At 37.1% G+C, this 19,780-nt stretch overlaps 1 protein-coding gene across 3 annotated transcripts in view; it reads right to left on the reverse strand.

The window, feature by feature from the left end:
• Positions 1-19,780, reverse strand: part of LOC132140115 (netrin receptor DCC-like) — a 181,135-nt gene that overhangs the window by 17,003 nt on the left and 144,352 nt on the right. For all 3 annotated transcript variants that reach the window (XM_059548952.1, XM_059548951.1, XM_059548950.1), the window contains exons 19-26: positions 18,791-18,898; positions 18,259-18,453; positions 17,625-17,657; positions 15,286-15,351; positions 13,456-13,618; positions 13,156-13,379; positions 12,932-13,048; positions 6,991-7,143 (exon numbers count right to left, since the gene is read on the reverse strand). In XM_059548952.1, the coding sequence (XP_059404935.1) occupies positions 6,991-7,143; positions 12,932-13,048; positions 13,156-13,379; positions 13,456-13,618; positions 15,286-15,351; positions 17,625-17,657; positions 18,259-18,453; positions 18,791-18,898 (1,059 nt within the window). The remainder of the gene's footprint in view (positions 1-6,990; positions 7,144-12,931; positions 13,049-13,155; positions 13,380-13,455; positions 13,619-15,285; positions 15,352-17,624; positions 17,658-18,258; positions 18,454-18,790; positions 18,899-19,780) is intronic.

Below are 19,780 nucleotides of genomic sequence, written 5' to 3' on the forward strand. Positions count from 1 at the left end.
GTAAACCGGAACCGGGAACACTTCCCATAGCACCCTATGTACTTGCTACATCATTAGAAGAATGGCATCTACGCTAATATTAGTCTGTTTCTCTCTTATTCCGAGGTCACCGTAGCCACCAGATCCAGTCTGTATCCAGATCAGAGGGTCACTGCAGTCACCCGGATCCAGTGCGTATCCAGACCAGATGGTGGATCAGCACCTAGAAAGGACCTCTACTGCCTTGAAAGACAGCGGAGATCAGGACAACTAGAGCCCCAGATACAGATCCCCTGTAAAGACCTTGTCTCAGAGGAGCACCAGGACAAGACCACAGGAAACAGATGATTCTTCTGCACAATCTGACTTTGCTGCAGCCTGGAATTGAACTACTGGTTTCGTCTGGTCAGAGGAGAACTGGCCCCCCAACTGAGCCTGGTTTCTCCCAAGGTTTTTTTCTCCATTCTGTCACCGATGGAGTTTCGGTTCCTTGCCGCTGTCGCCTCTGGCTTGCTTAGTTGGGGTCACTTCATCTACAGCGATATCGTTGACTTGATTGCAAATAAATGCACAGACACTATATAACTGAACAGAGATGACATCACTGAATTCAATGATGAACTGCCTTTAACTATCATTTTGCATTATTGACACTGTTTTCCTAATGAATGTTGTTCAGTTGCTTTGACGAAATGCATTTTGTTTAAAGCGCTATATAAATAAAGGTGACTTGACTGGACTTGACTTGACAGCTGAAATCTACAGTGACATTTAATTATTTAATCATTCGGCAGACACTTTTATCCAAAGCGACTTGAATATGTTTCATGATTGATGAACTGCAACATAAAACTGCTATTTTCCTAATTATTACTGTGAAGCTGCTTTGAAAAAATGTGTATTGCATAAACTGCTGTAGAAATAAATGTGGAATGAATCATGCAAAAAATGTGACCTTTTTCATTTTTTCTTTTAATTAAGCACATTCTCATTGCGGTTATGCAAAAATATTCTCAAGAAAGTAATGCATATGGATTTATTTTCTTTTGATGGAGCTAAGCAGGTTTTGTGAGACTCATTCCTTTCCATTTCACTATAATTCATTAAGATGCAGTTTGCATGCTGATACTGAGAGCTCATGAAAGTCTATTAAAAGTATGAGTGTTTTGGTCATTTGAAAACTGCGCTTTGATTTTTCCATTAGTAATCATGCATATATATGAGGAGCGTAGATTAACTGGACTCACTGTGGTCCAGAGCTGTTTTATTTCAGTGATGCAAAGAGATTCGCAGCTGTTGCCAAAGGACCAAATCAAATCAATTTCTTCTGCTGTTAACAAACTCATTTAAAGTGGAGACTCAAACAAACTAAACAGCAGAACGGGCCTGGTTTCTTCAGGGCCAACACATCTCTAAATGACATTAAATACAACAGCTGCTCGTTGTGATGTGATTGGTCATCCAGTGATGACTCCCAAATACTACTACACTCTAAAACAAAGATTTTTTTGAAATTATAAATAGTAGGGCTGCTCCGATCACGATCGGCCGATCATTAATGCGCATCTCGTCAGTAAAGCCGGTTCTCTAATCAGCGGTAAATTCCATCCGGTGCATGATTTCACATTGACAAGGCAAGGCAAGGCAAGTTTATTTATATAGCACATTTCGTACACAATGGTAATTCAAAGTGCTTTACATAAAAGAAAGTAAAATAATAATGAAGAAAAGTAATAGAAGAATAAAACAAGTAATTTTAAAACTTTTAAATTTTAATTTAAATTTTAAATTAATTTACTTATTTAAAATGAATTTAAGTTAGAAAATATGGAAGTTCTAAGCGGCCATGCATTATAATTTTTTTTCCTTTTTGTTTTCTCGTTATAACGACTTAATTTTCTCATTATCTCGACATAACGAAAGTCGTTTTCTCGTTATAACGACTTATTTTTCTCGTTATCTCGACATAACGAAAGTTTGTTTTCTCGTTATAACGACATGACAGTTTTACTGTTGCTATAGTAACGAAATCAACTTTGACAGGCATCTGTTGGACAACCATGCAGGCGCTCCTACTGTAGCATATATTTCAGCAAATTTTGCTTCGCCTAGGTAATAACGTCTACAATACTGTACATAAATAAAGGCTGATCAATCACTGTTAATTTTTCCAGAGACAGTACACCACATTTTTTGTTTTTGTAATTAACATGTTTAAATGGCAACACCGCGAACACAGACGGAGCGCCTTCAGAAGGATGCAGAACTATTCGAAGATCTTGAGCTGCTTGGATTAAACTAGCTTTTAATTTTCCATTTATTTGAAATAAAATTATATATAATTTGTAATTTTTATTAGTCATTATATGCTGTGGCAGATATCATGTGCGTTACAAGCTTCTGTTTGAAAAGATCGTTCATGTGCAGTGTATGTGTGTGTGTGCAGAAAAAAACGATTACAACATTATAGAACAAAACTGAATTAAATTAGCCTATGCATTTTACATATACATCACATTTCTCATCAATATGGTTAACAATAAAGATTAATAATAAGGAAAAAAAGCACATCACAAATAGCCTACATCGTTAAATCCCGTCCTACTGTAGATACACAGAACATTTCCGCTTATTAACTAACTAATCATGTGCCTAAAAGAAGCACAAATAAAGATATAGGTGCAAACAGAATACAGTGACATCAACCTTGGTTTTGATAAGCAGTTATTTTATGACCCAGAACGCGTTGGTGAAACTCAAGCATCTAGCAAGAAATTAATACACAAAATAATCATGTTGATTAAAGCATTTAACATTTATGAATTAATTAAATGTCAGTAATGAACAAGACTGCACAAATTATAGCGATCACGAGGAAGGTCCGCGTACAGTAAAGTGGACAGTGTACAACACCCCATCAGTTATACTCAAGTCTATAGTGCCACCTGCTGGCGCAGTTTTGTAACTTATTAGAGAAAATTAAGTCGTTATAACAAGAAAAAACGACTTTGGTTACGTCGAGATAACGAGAAAATTAAGTCGTTATAACAAGAAAACAAAAAGGAAAAAAATTATAAAGCATGGCCGCTTAGAACTTCCAAAAGAAAATGATTTTACATAAAATAAAAAAACAGTGAAAAATATAGTGCAATCAGTTCGGACATTGCACAGTGCTCATTCAATAAATGCACAGCTAAACAGATGAGTTTTAAGTCTAGATTTAAATGTGACTAGTGTTTTAGCACATCTGATCTCTTCTGGAAGCTGATTCCAACTGCGGGCGGCATAGTAACTAAAGGAGGACTCCCCTTGTTTTGTGTGAACCCTTGGTATTTCTAACTGACTCGATCCTAATGATCTGAGTGCTCTGTTAGGTTTATATTCAGTGAACATATCTGAAATATATTTTTGTCCTAGATCATTTAGTGACTTATATATGAGCAGAGGTGGGTAGTAACAAGTTACATTTACTTCGTTACATTTACTTGAGTAATTTTTTGGGGTAACTAATACTTTTCGGAGTATATTTAAAGATGGGTACTTTATACTCTTACTTGAGTAAATTTTTGAGGAAAAATCTGTACTTTTACTTCGTTACTGTGGGCGACGCTCCTCTCGTTACTTTATCTTAATGCAATAAATGTTATAAATGCTTCAGTTTATTCCAAACGCGCCGTCTACTTTTCTCTGGGCAATGAGCGATGCCCATTCGCGAATGATTCATTCTTTTGAGTCAATTCTGTTCAAAGGCTTGATCAAACCAATTGGCAAACGAGTGAATTGGTTCATGAATCAGTTTGAATGAGTCGTTCAGTTCCCTGCCGCACGCGCTGAGCGTCTAAAGTGGTTCACTCAGAGTTGTAACGTTTAAGAACATCAGCAGCGTTGAAAACGTGGCTGGAACTGCACTGAATTGAAAGCAAATCTGCAAAGGATATTATTTGCTAGCAATGGAGATCCTTATTAGATGAACACCGCGTGTGCTGTCTACTGTTTAACAGGTAATAACTTGGGCTACATTCGATTACAGTACACGATACCACTGTGACATTAGTTTGTTGTACGTGTGAGGCTTATAACAGAGGGGAGTCAAGTTGAATGCAGCTTCCAAAAGACAAAAAATAGCCGATTAAGATTTTATTAATTTTAATACAATCACACCGGTGCGAGTACGTTCAGCAAGTTATATCATCAGCTCTAAATTCAGATCTGTGATTGTTTGCTGGCGCTGAGCCAGATGCGTTTATACAGCGCTGCGCATTATAACCAATCACACATGATTCCTTTGAGCTTATTAAAGCATTGGCCAATCAGAGGTGTTCCGATGAGTCATCGCTGAAATGCCGGTGCTTCCTTCACTCGCTCACTGACTGAATACCTCTTTCTGGCGAATTCTCTCGTCAGAAACAACAAAGTGCAGATGTGTGTACGAATCTTTAATTAAGATATTGATTTCACAGTGTTAACAGTTTCAGTGATTTTAATGGGAGTTTCTGAGAGTGATTGAAATCTAGACTGTCAGTGAAAATGATCTTTAATAATGTAAATGTTATTTGCTCTCTTTCTGAACAATGAAAGATTAGTAGCAATATTTATATCACATTAACTTTCAATGTTAAATTCACATTTAATATAAAGTCAGTCGTATTAAAAATATGTTATGGCATGACACCTATATCTGTTACTTAAGTAAACAGACAGGGTTTTATAATAAATTACATAAACTGGAGTAAAGGCTGATGAAATATATACATTTATACACACACACATACATTACATACATTTTATCTATATATCTAAATAAAAATAGGCTCAGTATATATGACCCAAAGTAACTAGTAACTAACTACTTGAGTAGATTTTTTTCCCGATACTCTTTTACTCTTACTCAAGTAACTATTCAAGACTAGTACTTTTACTTTTACTTGAGTACAGTTTTTGGGTACTCTACCCACCTCTGTATAAGAGTAAAAGTACTTTAAAATCAATCCTAAATGTAACTGGAAGCCAGTGTAAGGACCTGAGGACTAGTGTGATATGCTCAGATGTTCTGGTTCTAGTCAGAATCCTGGCAGCAGTGTTCTGGATGAGCTGCAGCTGTCTAATGACATGACTACTGAAACTAAGGTCTGTCTCCAGAATCACTCCAGAAATGTTTGTCCCTTAGAGCCAAGGTATGCATTCACCTTGAACACTTCATCTTTGTTTCCAAATGCAATGACTTCAGTTTTTTCCTTGTTTAACTGAAGAAAGTCCTGGCACATCCAACTATTAATTTCATCAATGCATTGGCAGAGGGAGTCAATGGGGCTGTAGTCATTTGGAGATAAGGCTAGGTAAATCTGGGTATCATCAGCATAGCTGTGATAGGCAATTTGGTTCTTTCTCATTATTTGACTTAGTGGGAGCATATACAAGCTAAACACGAGCAGTGCAAGAATTGAGCCTTGTGGGACTCCGCATGTCATGGACGTCCACTTAGACTTATGCTTTCCTAGACTCATAGAGCAACTGTTACTACACAGAGCCATTGTTAACTGAGAAGATGTGCAAATAAACGCTGAAAATGAACTTGTAATAATTTAGAAAGAAAAATTCTAGGCTACAAGCTCCAGTTCTCAAAAATCCCGGGAACCAATGTTCTCTATGTGTTTTTTTGCCTTTTTCAAGTGTTTTAACATTTTTAGTTTTTCACTAACCACGCATAATATTTTTTTTCTCAAAAACACAATCATGTACATACATGTTTTTTTACCCATTCAGATATTTATAAGAAACTGAAAAAAGCACAAATGTCAGGGCATGACAAAACTTCTCCAGGCCCCAAAAATACCCTTAGACTCCAGAGGGTTAACAACGGCTCTGTGTAGTAACAGCTGCTCTATGTGAAATCACGCACCTGATGGAATTTACAGCTGATTAGAGAACCGGCTTTACTGACTAGATGCACATAACGATCGGCCGATCGTGATCGGAGCAGCCCTAATAAAAAGAACATTTTTGGAACATGTTTTTTTTTTTTTACATCTACTGCTTACATAGCTACGACCCCCATGACACGGGGAACAATATCACACTTAACAACAAAAAAACATTGATAGTCAATCAGAATCCATCTGACTTCATTATTTAACAAAATTACTAAATGGTTCGTATACAAAAAAAAAAAAAAAAAAAATATATATATATATATATATATATATATATATATATAAAGGTATAAATATTGATAAAGTTATCATTAAAGTTATTGTTTTTGTTATAGTTATGGAAAAAGTCATTGTTTTAATTGTTATGGTCTTTGTTATTATGGTTATAGTTACTGTAATTGCTATAATTATAAAGATCATTATTGCTATAGTTAAGAGTTATTATAGTTAAAGTATATATTAAAGTTATGGTTATAAAGTTAATATTATCCATGTAGTTATAGTACTTGTTATTATATAGTTATATTTATAGTTATGATAGTTGTTGCAGTTATAGTTATTGTTTTGGTTACCATTATAATTATTTCCATTACTATTGTTATAGTTATCGTATTTGCTATAGTTACTGTTATAGTTATCATTGTAGTCATAGGTATTGTTACTGTTATTGCTATCTTTATTTATCGTTATTGCTATAGTTGACAAACAGACACACCGACGGATGGACAGATGGACAGACAGACAGATAGATAGATAGATGGATGGATGGATGGACGGACAGGTAGACAGATAGAGAGACAGAAAGACCAACCAAATCACACAGTTACAAAAAAACATTTACATTGTCTATTGGAAAGATGCCACTAAATGATGACGATGGAGCTGTATTTAGAACTAAAAAGAGATGACAAACCAGCAGAATACCTGAGCTGTGTAAAAGATCACAAATTAAGAAAAACACAAAAAAAGAAAAATACAGACTGATCACTGTCTGGCTCTAGAGAGAGGACGACACAGACAGAGAACAGACAGACAGACAGACAGGTAGACAGATGGATGGAAAGACGGACAGGTGTATTACCGGCAGCGTAACTGCGGTCAACGCCCAGTGTGGAGAACTGCATGGGTCTCAGGGTGAATTTGGGGTGTGTGGTGAATCCACAGCTGGGCGACGGCAGGATGCCTGGATACTGACTGCTGTCCAGCGTGGGAACTGGGATGGCACTCACCACCGCTGGAACACACAGAAATAACACACACACACACCCATCATAAACACACCGCATCTCACCACATCATCAAAAGACAGAAATAAAAAATGAACGAAGACTTTCTGCCTTTCTGATGTCTGATCCTCACAGATGGTGAACCGCTAACCCAGGCTGCTCTATTTGGCTGATTTACGTTGATCATCAATCATGTTTAAATATTTAAACACCTACGAGTGGAAAAGTGTTTAGAATTCAGACCCTTGCAAGCAAAATGTGGACCCCCATTAGTCTGTTTTAAACTGCTCAATAACGGTGATCCATCGAATGGAACAGATGGAAAACAGCAGTATTCACATGGACCCATTTAACAAACTCTGAACAAAACAACATCAGGATACAGTACATGAGAGATGGTGATGCAGTAAAGCACAGTTAGCAACTCCACTTCAGCTTCACAAGCGCACAAGAGCGCTGACCTTGACATGGAAAACCTCACAGAGAGAGAGAGAGAGAGAGAGAGAGAGAGAGAAGAGAGAGAGAGAGAGAGAGAGAGAGAGAGAGAGAGAGAGAGAGAAAGAGACGGGACCGAGAAATTGCCTGAAGTGTTGAGATTTCTATATACTAAACTGCCCCAGACGAGCAGTTGCTGATTGACTGTAAACTCTCTCTCTCTCTCTCTCTCTCTCTCTCTGTGTGTGTGTGTGTGTGTAATAGGTTTTGCGTACATTGCCTGCATCCAAATGTTTCAGAATAGAAAACCTGAACTCACCAGCAGCTTACAGCCACAACAATAACACAACATCTTCATGAAAATGTCTTTATACACGTGCATTAACTGAATTCATTTACATCTATCTATATCTATATACACCTTCATCTCTCTCTCTCTCTATATATATATACATATAAAAACAACACTAAAATAACACTGCAAAATCACATGCAATTTTAATCAGATTTACAGATGAATATTCACTCTAAATATATACACCTGTAAATCTGATTATTTTTGATGTGATTTGAACAAAGTTTTATTTACAGGCCTCACACTAAGGTTATTGTTATTTTCATTATAGTTAATCCTACTGTTATCATTAAAGGTATGCTATTGTAATTATCATTATTTTTCTATTGTTATAGTTATGGTTATTATTATTAAAGTTGTTATTGTTAAATGTTATTGCTATAGTCAGTTATTAATATATTTATAGCTTTAGTTATTGTTATAGTTATAGTAACGATTATAGGTCTAGTCATCATTTTTATTATTGCAGTTATGGTTATCATTATGGCTGTTATTATTACTGCTGTTGTTACAGTTATCATAATTGCTAAAGTTATTGTTAAAATCATGGTTAAAGTTATAGTTATTTAATTTAGTTACAGTCATCATAGTTATAATTACAGTTATGATTAGTATTGCTCTAGTTAGGGTTATCATTAACATTATAGCTGTCGTTGCAGTTATCATAACTGTAGTAGTTCCTGTTATAGTTCTAGCTATTGTTGGCGTTATTGCTTTCATTACAGTTATCCGTCCATCAAGATCCAAATAAAATGAGAAACTGCTCCTTGTTTGTGTAGAGAGCATCTAGATTCAGTTTCTCTTCATCAAACGTGTTATTAGGTCTCATCAGAGTAACTCTGTTAATTAGGCAGAGTTTAGTTTCTCTTTCATTCATGACTTTGGTATCCACCCTCTTATTTCCGTCAGCTTCGGCGGGGTGGAGAACCGCAGCAGGAGGTCTCAAACGCAGCCGAGCATGACGTCTGTGAGGATCACGTCACATCTTATGAAGAATCAAAGCCCATGACGCCTGCTGTGTGATCTTCAAACCCTATCAATAAGACATCCGGCGATATGAAGGCACATTTTCACATTCACTGCTTCTCCTCTGTTTGCTCCTCTCACACACAAACACTCTTCAGGAACCTGCTTGTCTGTCTGGGCTGAATTGGGTAAACTGGATTAGGAAATCAGGGTCACAAATGCTGCCCGAAATCCTATTTCTGCCTCGATTCCCTCCATATGTGTTCAACAATGAAATGTTTTCCAATGTCTAAGCCAAATGATAATTAGGTCAATAAATGATGACTGTGACTATATCAACATGCAATATCATTGATAATAAAAGACGAGACTAAAATGTATTTTAAAGAATAAAAACTATACCAAAATTTCTTTTTATTTTCATCGGAAAAAGGACACAAAATATTATTGCGGACCGCTGTACACGCCTCTACTAAATGAGCTTTCACGTGTGCAGTTACCAGATATCAAGAGTTTAAATCCACAAATCAGAGTTTCTCTATTAAAAGGATGCATTTTCTGAATTGTTTTCCCTGTTTGTGATTGTGTTTGCTGAATAAATGCACTTAACTGCTGATGTTTTAACAGAGAAACATTACTGCAATTTGGAATAATTGGAATTACTATTAGGAATCTTACTGTTGAAATATTTTTTGTTTGTTTCTGTAATGCAGACAGAGAACGTGCATATCCAAGTCTTTGATATTAATTTATATAGCTTATAATAAATCAGTACACTAGAGGTAAAATAAAGTCCACATTCTATTGATTTTTGCTGATTGGTGAGCATGTCTTTGTTTTTGTTTTTTATCAGTTTAACTATTATACAATATAACAAAAATGTGAAGAATGTGTGCTGGTCATATAATTAGAATATCATCAAAAAGTTGATTTATTTCACTAATTCCATTCAAAAAGTGAAACTTGTATATTATATTCATTCATTACACACAGACTGATATATTTCAAATGTTTATTTCTTTTAATTCTGATGATTATAACTGACAACTAAGGAAAAAATCCCAAATTCAGTATCTCAGAAAATTAGAATATTGTGAAAAGGTTCAATATTGAAGACACCTGGTGCCACACTCTAATCAGCTAATTAACTCAAAACATCTGCAAAGCCTTTAAATGGTCTCTCAGTCTAGTTCTGTAGACTACACAATCATGGGGAAGACTGCTGACTTGTCCAAAAGACGACCATTGATACCTTGCACAAGGAGGGCAAGACACAAAAGGTCATTGCAAAAGAGGCTGGCTGTTCACAGAGCTCTGCGTCCAAACACATTAATAGAGAGGCGAAGGGAAGGAAAAGATGTGGTAGAAAAAGTGTTCAAACAATAGAGATAACCGCACCCTGGAGAGGATTGTGAAACAAAACCCATTCAAAGATGTGGGGGAGATACACAAAGAGTGGACTGCAGCTGGAGTCAGTGCTTCAAGAATCACTACACACAGACGTATGCAAGACATGGGTTTCAGCTGTCGCACTCCTGGTGTCAAGCCGCTCTTGAACAACAGACAGCGTCAGAAGCGTCTCGCTTCAGAAAGGACTGGACTGCTGCTGAGTGGTCCACAGTTATGTTCTCCGATGAAAGGGTCCCAGAGTCTGGAGGAAGAGAGGAGAGGCACACAATCCACGTTGCTTGAGGTCCAGTGTAAAGTTTCCACAGTCAGTGATGGTTTGGGGTGCCATGTCATCTGCTGGTGTTGGTCCACTGTGTTTTCTGAGGTCAGAGGTCAACACATCCGTATAACAGGAAGTTTTAGAGCACTTCATGCTTCCTGCTGCTGACCAACTTTATGGAGATGCAGATTTCATTCTCCAACAGGACTTGACACCTGCACACAGTGCCAAAGATACCAGTACCTGGTTTAAGGACCATGGTATCCCTGTTCTTAATTGGCCAGCAAACTCGCCTGACCTTAACCCCATAGAAAATCTATGGGTTATTGTGAAGAGGAAGATGCGATATGCCAGACCCAAGAATGCAGAAGAGCTGAAGGCCACTATCAGAGTAACCTGGGCTCTCATAACACCTGAGCAGTGCCACAGACTGATCGACTCCATGCCACGCCGCATTGCTGCAGTCATTCAGGGGAAAGGAGCCACAACTAAGTATTGAGTGCTGTACATGCTCATACTTTTCATTTGGCCAAGATTTCTAAAAATCCTTTCTTTGTATTGATCTTAAGTTATATTCTAATTTTCTGAGATTCTAAATTTGGGATTTTCCTTAGTTGTCAGTTATAATCATCAAAATTAAAAGAAATAAACATTTGAAATATATCAGTCTGTGTGTAATCAATGAATATTATATACAAGTTTCACTTTTTGAATGGAATTAGTGAAATAAATCAACTTTTTAACGATATTGTAATTATATGACCAGCACCTGTATTTAAAAGACTAAAACTAAGACAAAATTAAAAATGGCTGACAATATTAGCACGACACAGCAACAACTATAACTATAACTAATTCAATTCAAGTTTATTTGTATAGCACTTATCACGCTACAAATAGTTGCAAAGCAACTTTACAGAAAATTACGTTTCTTCAATATTTAGTAGTAGCTTATCAGTGATGACTATCGGTTTATGTCCATATGACAGGAATGTATTGAAAAACAAATTACTTAAAGACGTAATCAAACAGATGAACACAATTAACAGCAATTATTATATGATGCAATCAAACTTCTAGAAAAATTTGGTAGTTCTGTATATTGTTTCAGGCTTAGGATCATCTGAGGTTCACAATGTTTTAACATCACTCTAACGCTCAGAGAACAGTAAAGAGGAACAACATCACTGCAATCACTCAAAAAAACAAAACAAACATTGATAACCAATCAGAATCCATCTAACTTCGTTATTTAAAGCGACAGACAACAAAACTGCAGAATGCTCAGAATAAAAAAAATACTATATATACTAAATAATGTTACTGGTATAGATATTGATATAGTTATCATTAAAGTTATTGTTTTTGTTATAGTTATGGTAATACCCATCATTATAAGTATTGTTATGGTTATTGTTGTTATTGTTATAGTCATTGTAATTGCTATTATTATCACTATTGCTATAGTTACCGTTTTTGGTTTTGGTTATGGTTATAAAGTTATCATCATATAGTTATATTTATAGTTATGATTATAGTTGTTGCAGTTATAGTTATTGTTTTGGTTATCATTATTGGCATTACTATTGTTTTAGTTATCGTAATTGCTAAAGTTACTGTTATAGTTATCATTGTAGTCATAGGTATTGTTACTGTTATTACTAATTTTATTTATCGCTATTGCTATAGTTGTCGTTATAGTTATAGTTTTTGTTAAAGTTTATATGGTTATAGTTAAAGTTATTGTTATAATTACATTTATAATAGCTAATGTTATTGTTAAAATGATGGTTATAGTCATGGTTCTAGTTATCGTTGTCACTATTGTTGTAATTATAGTTTCTGTTTTTATAGTTACGGCTGTAGTTAATATTACTGTAATTGTTATTAGTTCTTGCTATTGTCATAGTTATGGTTCTAGTTATCGTTATTGATGTAATTATAGTTACATTTCTATCTATAATTACTGTAGAGCTGCACGATTAATCGAAATTAAAATGGCAAAGGCGATAAATCGCGACTAGGCAGAAACGGTTATTATCAGGCGTATTTTTCAGTGAAGCACAGTTCTGTGATCAGCAGTAAATCTCTATCCAAAGGCCAGAAGACCTGAATATAGCCCACAGAAGAAATCAGGAAATCCCTAGAGCGCTTGCTGAATAACAGCTTTCACTGATTCAATGCGACTAATAAACACATGACACTATTGTTATAGTTATGGTTCTAGTTATCGTTATCACTCACATCGTAATTATAGTTACATTTATACCTGTAGTTATTGTTATTGTGATCACTGTTGTTGAAAATGTAGTTATATTTACAGCTATATTAACCATTATGTTAATAATGGTGTCTGAATGCAGTGGCTCACGTGTGTTGCTGGGCTGAGAGTCCATGGGAATCATCATCTTGGTGCGCGTGGCCCTGCAGGCGGCTAACGATCGCTCTAACGTGGAAATGCTGCTGGACGCTTCTTCTCCATCTGCACCTGAAGAAGAGAACGACATGAGCTTCAGCTGCTGACACACACACACACACACACACACACACACATCGAATCGAATCGATCAATGCCTCCGGAGCCCAGGGCCTCACCTGAGTGGCTGCTCTTGCTCCCCATCTGGCTCTCTGATTGGCTGTGGCTGACTGGTGCCATCTCCTGGCAGCTCTGATTGGGCGACTCGCGGCCGGAGGGGGCGGAGCTCGAGGGCTTCTCCATGTTCTTCAGCTCCATCTCCTCATGATGGATCCAGAGGTCAGGAGGTCGTAGGTCTTTCTGGCTGCCCTTCCGCTTCCCTGCGCTGTGTGTCGCACGCTTCCTACAGGAACACAGACACAGACAGAGTAGGACAGAGTTTATATTCTATTCTATTCTATTATATTATATGAACTCACTTCCTCTGCTGGGCGGACGAGCGGCGGGTGCAGATCAGGGCGACGATCACCACCACCACCACGGTAATGGCTCCTATGGAAACAACGATGATCACCAGCAGGTTGCTGTTCTTCTGTGGCGTCACGCTGCCATGAGGAGGCCGCATCTGACCGATCGGAGGCTCTGAGATCAACAGAGTACACCTCAACATTAGGACTGAGTGTGTGTGTCAGTGTGAGTGTGTGTGTGTGTGTGCTCTTGTTTTTGTGTCATATCAGGACACAACTCTGTATAATGACATGGGTATGACACAGGTATTACAAGGAGAGGGTGACTTATGAGGACATAACCCATGTCCCCATTTTTCAAAACGCTTATAAATCATACAGAATGAGTTTTTTTGAGAAAGTAAAAATGCACAAAGTTTCCTGTGAGGGTTAGGGTTAGGTGTAGGGTTGGTGTAGGGCGATAGAATATACAGTTTGTACAGTATAAAAACCATTACACCTATGGGATGTACCAACTCATACAGGTTGAGGTCGAGTGAATGATGACAGATTTTTCATTTGGGTGAATTATAACTTTTAAACACAAGACATTGATGCCAGTGGATGATAAGTGCTGATCTCGAGATGTATGAATTAATCACGTTTATAGATGATCTCTAATCATCTTGCAGCTTGGCAGCTATAATCAGTCCACAGGCGACTGAGCTTTAGAAGCCAAACAGAATTACTATGAGTTTACTGTGATTATAACTGTTAAAAGGGTAATTATTTCACGGTTTATTTTACGCTTTACTGCGTACATGAATTAATATTTTACACTGCCTCTGTCACACATACACATGCCTTCATGTCTAATACTGGACAACTGCAAGCTTTCTTGTGTAACAGAGCTTCAAGTCACATTTCTTGATGCAGCGGTGGACTGTTTTCTGAAGTACTCCTGAGTCCATTAACACTTATTATGAAATATCTATTTCTAGAATTGGGGTTGTATATTTATGTCTTTTTAAAACATTTGCTTATTTTTGTATTTATTAAATATGCCTGTTTGTGTCTTTGTTTACACAATTGAAAGATTGGGGTCAGTTTTTGTAAGAAGTCTCTTCTGCTCATCAAGACTGCATTTATTTGATCAAAATACTGTAAAAATACTGAAATATTATTCTAATGTAATCAGCTGTTTTCTGTGTGAATCTGTGTTAAAGTGTAATTTATTTCTGTGATGCTCCGCTGTATTTTCAGCATCATTCCTCCAGTCTTCAGTGTCACATGATCCTCAGAAATCAGAATAATATGATGATTTACTGCTCAAGAAACATTTCTGATTATTATCAGTGTTGAACACAGTTGTGCTGCACAATATTTCTGTGTGATGCATTTTATTTTTCAGGATTCACAGATGAACAGAGAGTTCAGAAGAACAGCGTTTACATTTAGTCTTTACTGTCACTTTTGATTAATTTAACGCATTCTTGATGAATAAAAAGTATTGATTTCTTTTGAAAACACAAATAACTTTTTTCCTGCCCGATAGTTTATTTCTGAGATAAACAGCTCATAAAATGAGCAGAAGATTCGGAGCACAGACTAAATTATAGATAAAGATGAAATTCATTTGGAGGAAGTCACTGATGGAAGATTTTAAAGACAAACATCGTTATTTCTTCAGAATATTGTCACCGATGAATCATTCACATTAAGATCAAGAACATGAACTACACAGCCTGTGTTGACCTGGATTTCATGATGCACATAAAGCAAATAGCACTGAATATGACCTGTGTTCAGCTCTTTGACATTCAGCAGTATGAGACTGAGCGTGTGTTCACAGGAACAGCTCACCGTTCAGGCTGCTCATGTCCAGCACGTTATTGTCAGGAGGCCAGTAACCGCTGTCTCCATGACGACCTGAGACCAGAGAGAGAACGCTGAGGTCAGAGTAACACACACACACACACACACGCGCGCACACACGCGCACACACACACACACACGCGCGCACACACGCGCACACACACACACGCGCACACACGTGCACACACACACACACACAGAAACACACGCACACATACACAGACACGCACATGCACACACACACGCGCACACACGCGCGCACACACACACACACAGAAACACACGCACACATACACAGACACGCACATGCACACACACACACACACACACACAGACAGACACACGCACACGCACACACACACACACACACCAACACACGCACACACACAAACACACACACAGACAGACACACGCACGCACACGCACATGCACACACACACACACACACACACACACACACACACACACAGACACACGCACGCACGCACATGCACACACACACACACACACACACACACACACACACACACACACAGTGCCATCAGTGTGTGCTTCATAAGGCACAAAACCACTTTCACTGTGACTTAACCACAGTACCAGGGCAAAATAACCCAGAAACACAGTAAAATCATCTTTTGTTCAGTATTTCTGTCTCGTTTTCCCATGCAAATGCCTAAAGATTCATAACTCGAGATGCAAAACAACATGATATAGTAAGTCTTATTTTCTGAGGAGCGTATTTTAAATTAAGCAAGTCTGAGCTTTTTAAAAATAAAAACTATGTCTGCCGATGGGCTCAGAAGAAAAAAAATGATTAATTCAAAGCATTTTCACTCCTGTTTGGCAGATGTTTGTTCTTGTTTTGACTCATTTCATTTCGATCGATTTCTCAGAAATCAAGGCTTTTTGTCTTCATTTGGCATCTTCAGGAAATCTATATATCAAAATATATCTTTGCAGTATATGTAACACACATGGTTATATGGAGAGCATATGACCAGCAGTGAAATGTAAGTAGAAATTTACATGAAATCACCTTTTTTCTCTATTTCCACAAATTCTGTTTTAATTTGATCAAAAAGTATATCTAAACTGAAATCATGAAACAGTTTAATAATTTATCACAAGAAAAACACATTTTTTAGAGCACTATAAAATCTGTTATTTAAAATTTGAACATTTTATTTTTCCAAAATTATTATTTTTTTAGATTTCTTTATTTCTAATGAATTGAAATCTTTTATTTCCTCCAAATGCTGTTTTCATTTGAGATTCTGTTTTAGTATGATAATAAAGTATGTATAAGTTATTAAAATCATGAAACAAATAATAATAATAAAAATATTTTTTAGAGCCCTATGAAATCTACCCCTCCCCCCCAAATTACATTTAATTATTCCTCAAATTCAGTTTATTTTGATTTCTCTGGATCTTGTTTTAATAGTATAACTAAACTATAATACAATTTAATAATTAAAATAAAGAATGTGAAATTAATTGAATTCAATAAACTTTAATAATTTATTAAAATTTGTACAATAATAGAGGCCTATGAAATGTATTATTTGTTTCTGAAATTCTGTGTTGTGTGTATTAGACGGTTAGGCTAATAGTCAAGTAAAATCCTGTGTTTATTCACATATCTTGTGTCTAGTGACACATTTTTATCTTCTTCTGAACATTTCTCTCTTGATGTCAATTAAAAGCATCCGAGGAGCTCATTCCTGCTGCGGCGCGTCTTAATTAACGGAAGGAACTCTCATTAAAGATGGTGCTGACAGTGACACGCGTCTGTCCTCAGAGCAGTTATCACCGCACTATTCCTAACACAACACGCCACTCAAAGCACTCCTAACAAAACCCTTTACAATTCAGTCCATTCAGACTGAGAATTATCAGCTCTGAAGACCGATTGTAAAGGGGAATGTGTTTAAAAGAAGACGAGAGATGGAGATTAGAGCTGGGAGTTTGGTGAGAAATAAATGATTTGTGCTCTTTGTTACTTTAACTCACACACACACACACACACACACACACACACACACACACACACAGGTCTGTACTTCATGGGAACAGATTTGTAGAAATGTAGCATTGCATCAGTGTCTCATCAATGGATGCTGATGGACTGGAGTGCTGTGGATTATTGTGATGTTTTTATCAGACTCTCATTCTGACGGCACCCATTCACTGTAGAGCATCCTTTGATGAGACACTGATGCAGTGCTACATTTCTACAAATCTGATGGAGATCTTCAGGCTCAGTGTTGTACAGTATGCACATGGTTGAGCTAATTTACTGAAACATCACGAGATCATCTGCTTACCTTGATCATTGGCCATCTTGTCAGGATGCTCAACTATAAGAAAGAGAGAGAGAGAAAGTCTGTCAGTGTGTTTCTGCCGCTGTGTAATTCACTTCACCTTCATCTAATCAGGGAACAGGAAGAACCACATAAGGGCATGGAAACATATGGGGAGCAGAACACACAGAAAACACGGAACAGAGTCTGATCTATATTCTCATACAGGCCTTTTTACAGCATGTTCCATGATGAATTTGAGTTTCCTTCAAATATGACACGTGTGAATGTACTTTCTTGAATTTACATAAATGGAAGGCCACTTACATTTTTAAATGATTAAAAAAATGTATTTAAAGTTTTTAAATATGATTTCAAAAATGTCCAAAAATATGTTTTCCACCAATATATATTTGTAAATATATTTTCAAATGATTTTTTATGCACAATTATGCACAAACAAATGCATTTTAAAGATTTTTTTTTATATTTTGAAATGCATTTAAAATATATATTTTTGGTCGTATGGCTGGACCTCCTTCAGATTTTTATGTGAAAACGGTGCATCTGATCAGTTAGTGAATCACTAATGATGACAGACTGTCAGATTGTTTCCTTGGTTTAGCATGTGTTAGTGAAGCACAGAGGATTATTTCACCTTTGGCCGTCCTGTACTGCACGGGCTCCGACAGCGGTCCCACTCCTTTAGCGTTCTTGCCCTGGATGCGGAAGTAGTAGACGGTGTCCAGGTTGAGGTCCATGACCTGGTGTGTGAGGCGGTCTCCGCCGATGGGCTCCATCACCCAGTCATCGATGGGCATGTTCTTGTCCAGCGTGTAGTACAGGATATAACCTGACACAGACGAGCAGGGGTTAAACCAGCACTGCTGTGGGTTAGAGCGGGGCTGACTCAGAGGTCAAAGGTCGAGCCTCTGGTGAGTGTGAATGTGAGTGTGACGGGAGGAAAACAAGGGCGAGTTAAAAATACATGTGCTAGTCAAATGCTAGATGAAACCTCAACAGCCTCTTAATGGGACTGTGTGTGTGTGTGTGAATTAGGTTCAATTTTTCCCGCTGCTTCCCAAACTGAGCAATTATATTTCCGAAATGAGTAATTATATTCCAAAACTGAGTATTTATATTCCCAAGATGAGGAATTATATTCCCGAAGTGTCGTGTTTGAGCGTCACCTGTGATTCGACCGTTAGCTTCTAGCGGCGGCTGCCAGCTAATCAAAATGGCTCGTGGACGTCCCTCTCGGCCAATCACAGTCAAGTCCTTAGGGGCGGAGCTCGGCGCTGACCAATGGGGAGAGAGAGAGCATTTTTGCTGTATTCTGCTCACGTCGTATATGAGACTCCACATTTGATACGTGTGGCTTTATTATCAAATGCTCAGAGATGACAAGCAGTTCTTTAATTCCAGCCCTACATAGAAACTAATTACACAGCTTCATTAACCCCGAGGCCTCCCATGAGAGTGATGTTTCATGTCTTCACTACAGTTTAGACAGTAATAAAAGCATCTATTTCTGGAGATTTCCAAACTGAGCAATTAAATTCCCGAAATGAGTAATTATATTCCCAAACTGAGCAATTATATTCCCGAACTGAGTATCTCTATTCCCGAATTGAGAAATTATATTCCCGAACTGAGCAATTATATTCCCAAACTAAGTATTTATATTCCCAAACTGAGCAATTATATTCCCGAACTGAGGAATTATATTCCCAAACTGAGCAATTAAATTCCCAAACTGAGTATTTATATTCCCAAACTGAGCAATTATATTCCCGAAATGAGTAATTATATTCCCAAACTGTGCAATTATATTTCAGAAATGACCAATTATATTCCCAAACTGAGCAATAATATTTCCGAAATGAGTAATTATATTCCAAAACTGAGTATTTATATTCCCAAACTGAGGAATTATATTCCCGAAGTGAATATTTCCGAAATGAGTAATTATATTCCCGAACCAAGCAATTATATTACCAAACTGAGTAATTATATTCCCGAACTGAGCAATTATATTCCCGAAGTGAGTAATTATATTCCCAAACTGAGCAATTATATATCCGAAATGAGTAATTATATTCCCAAACTGAGCAATTATATTTCCGAAATGAGTAATTATATTCACAAATTGAGCAATTATATTACCAAACTGAGTAATT

The sequence above is a fragment of the Carassius carassius genome, chromosome 4 (assembly GCF_963082965.1).
Source record: "Carassius carassius chromosome 4, fCarCar2.1, whole genome shotgun sequence".
Classification (NCBI taxonomy): domain Eukaryota; kingdom Metazoa; phylum Chordata; class Actinopteri; order Cypriniformes; family Cyprinidae; genus Carassius; species Carassius carassius.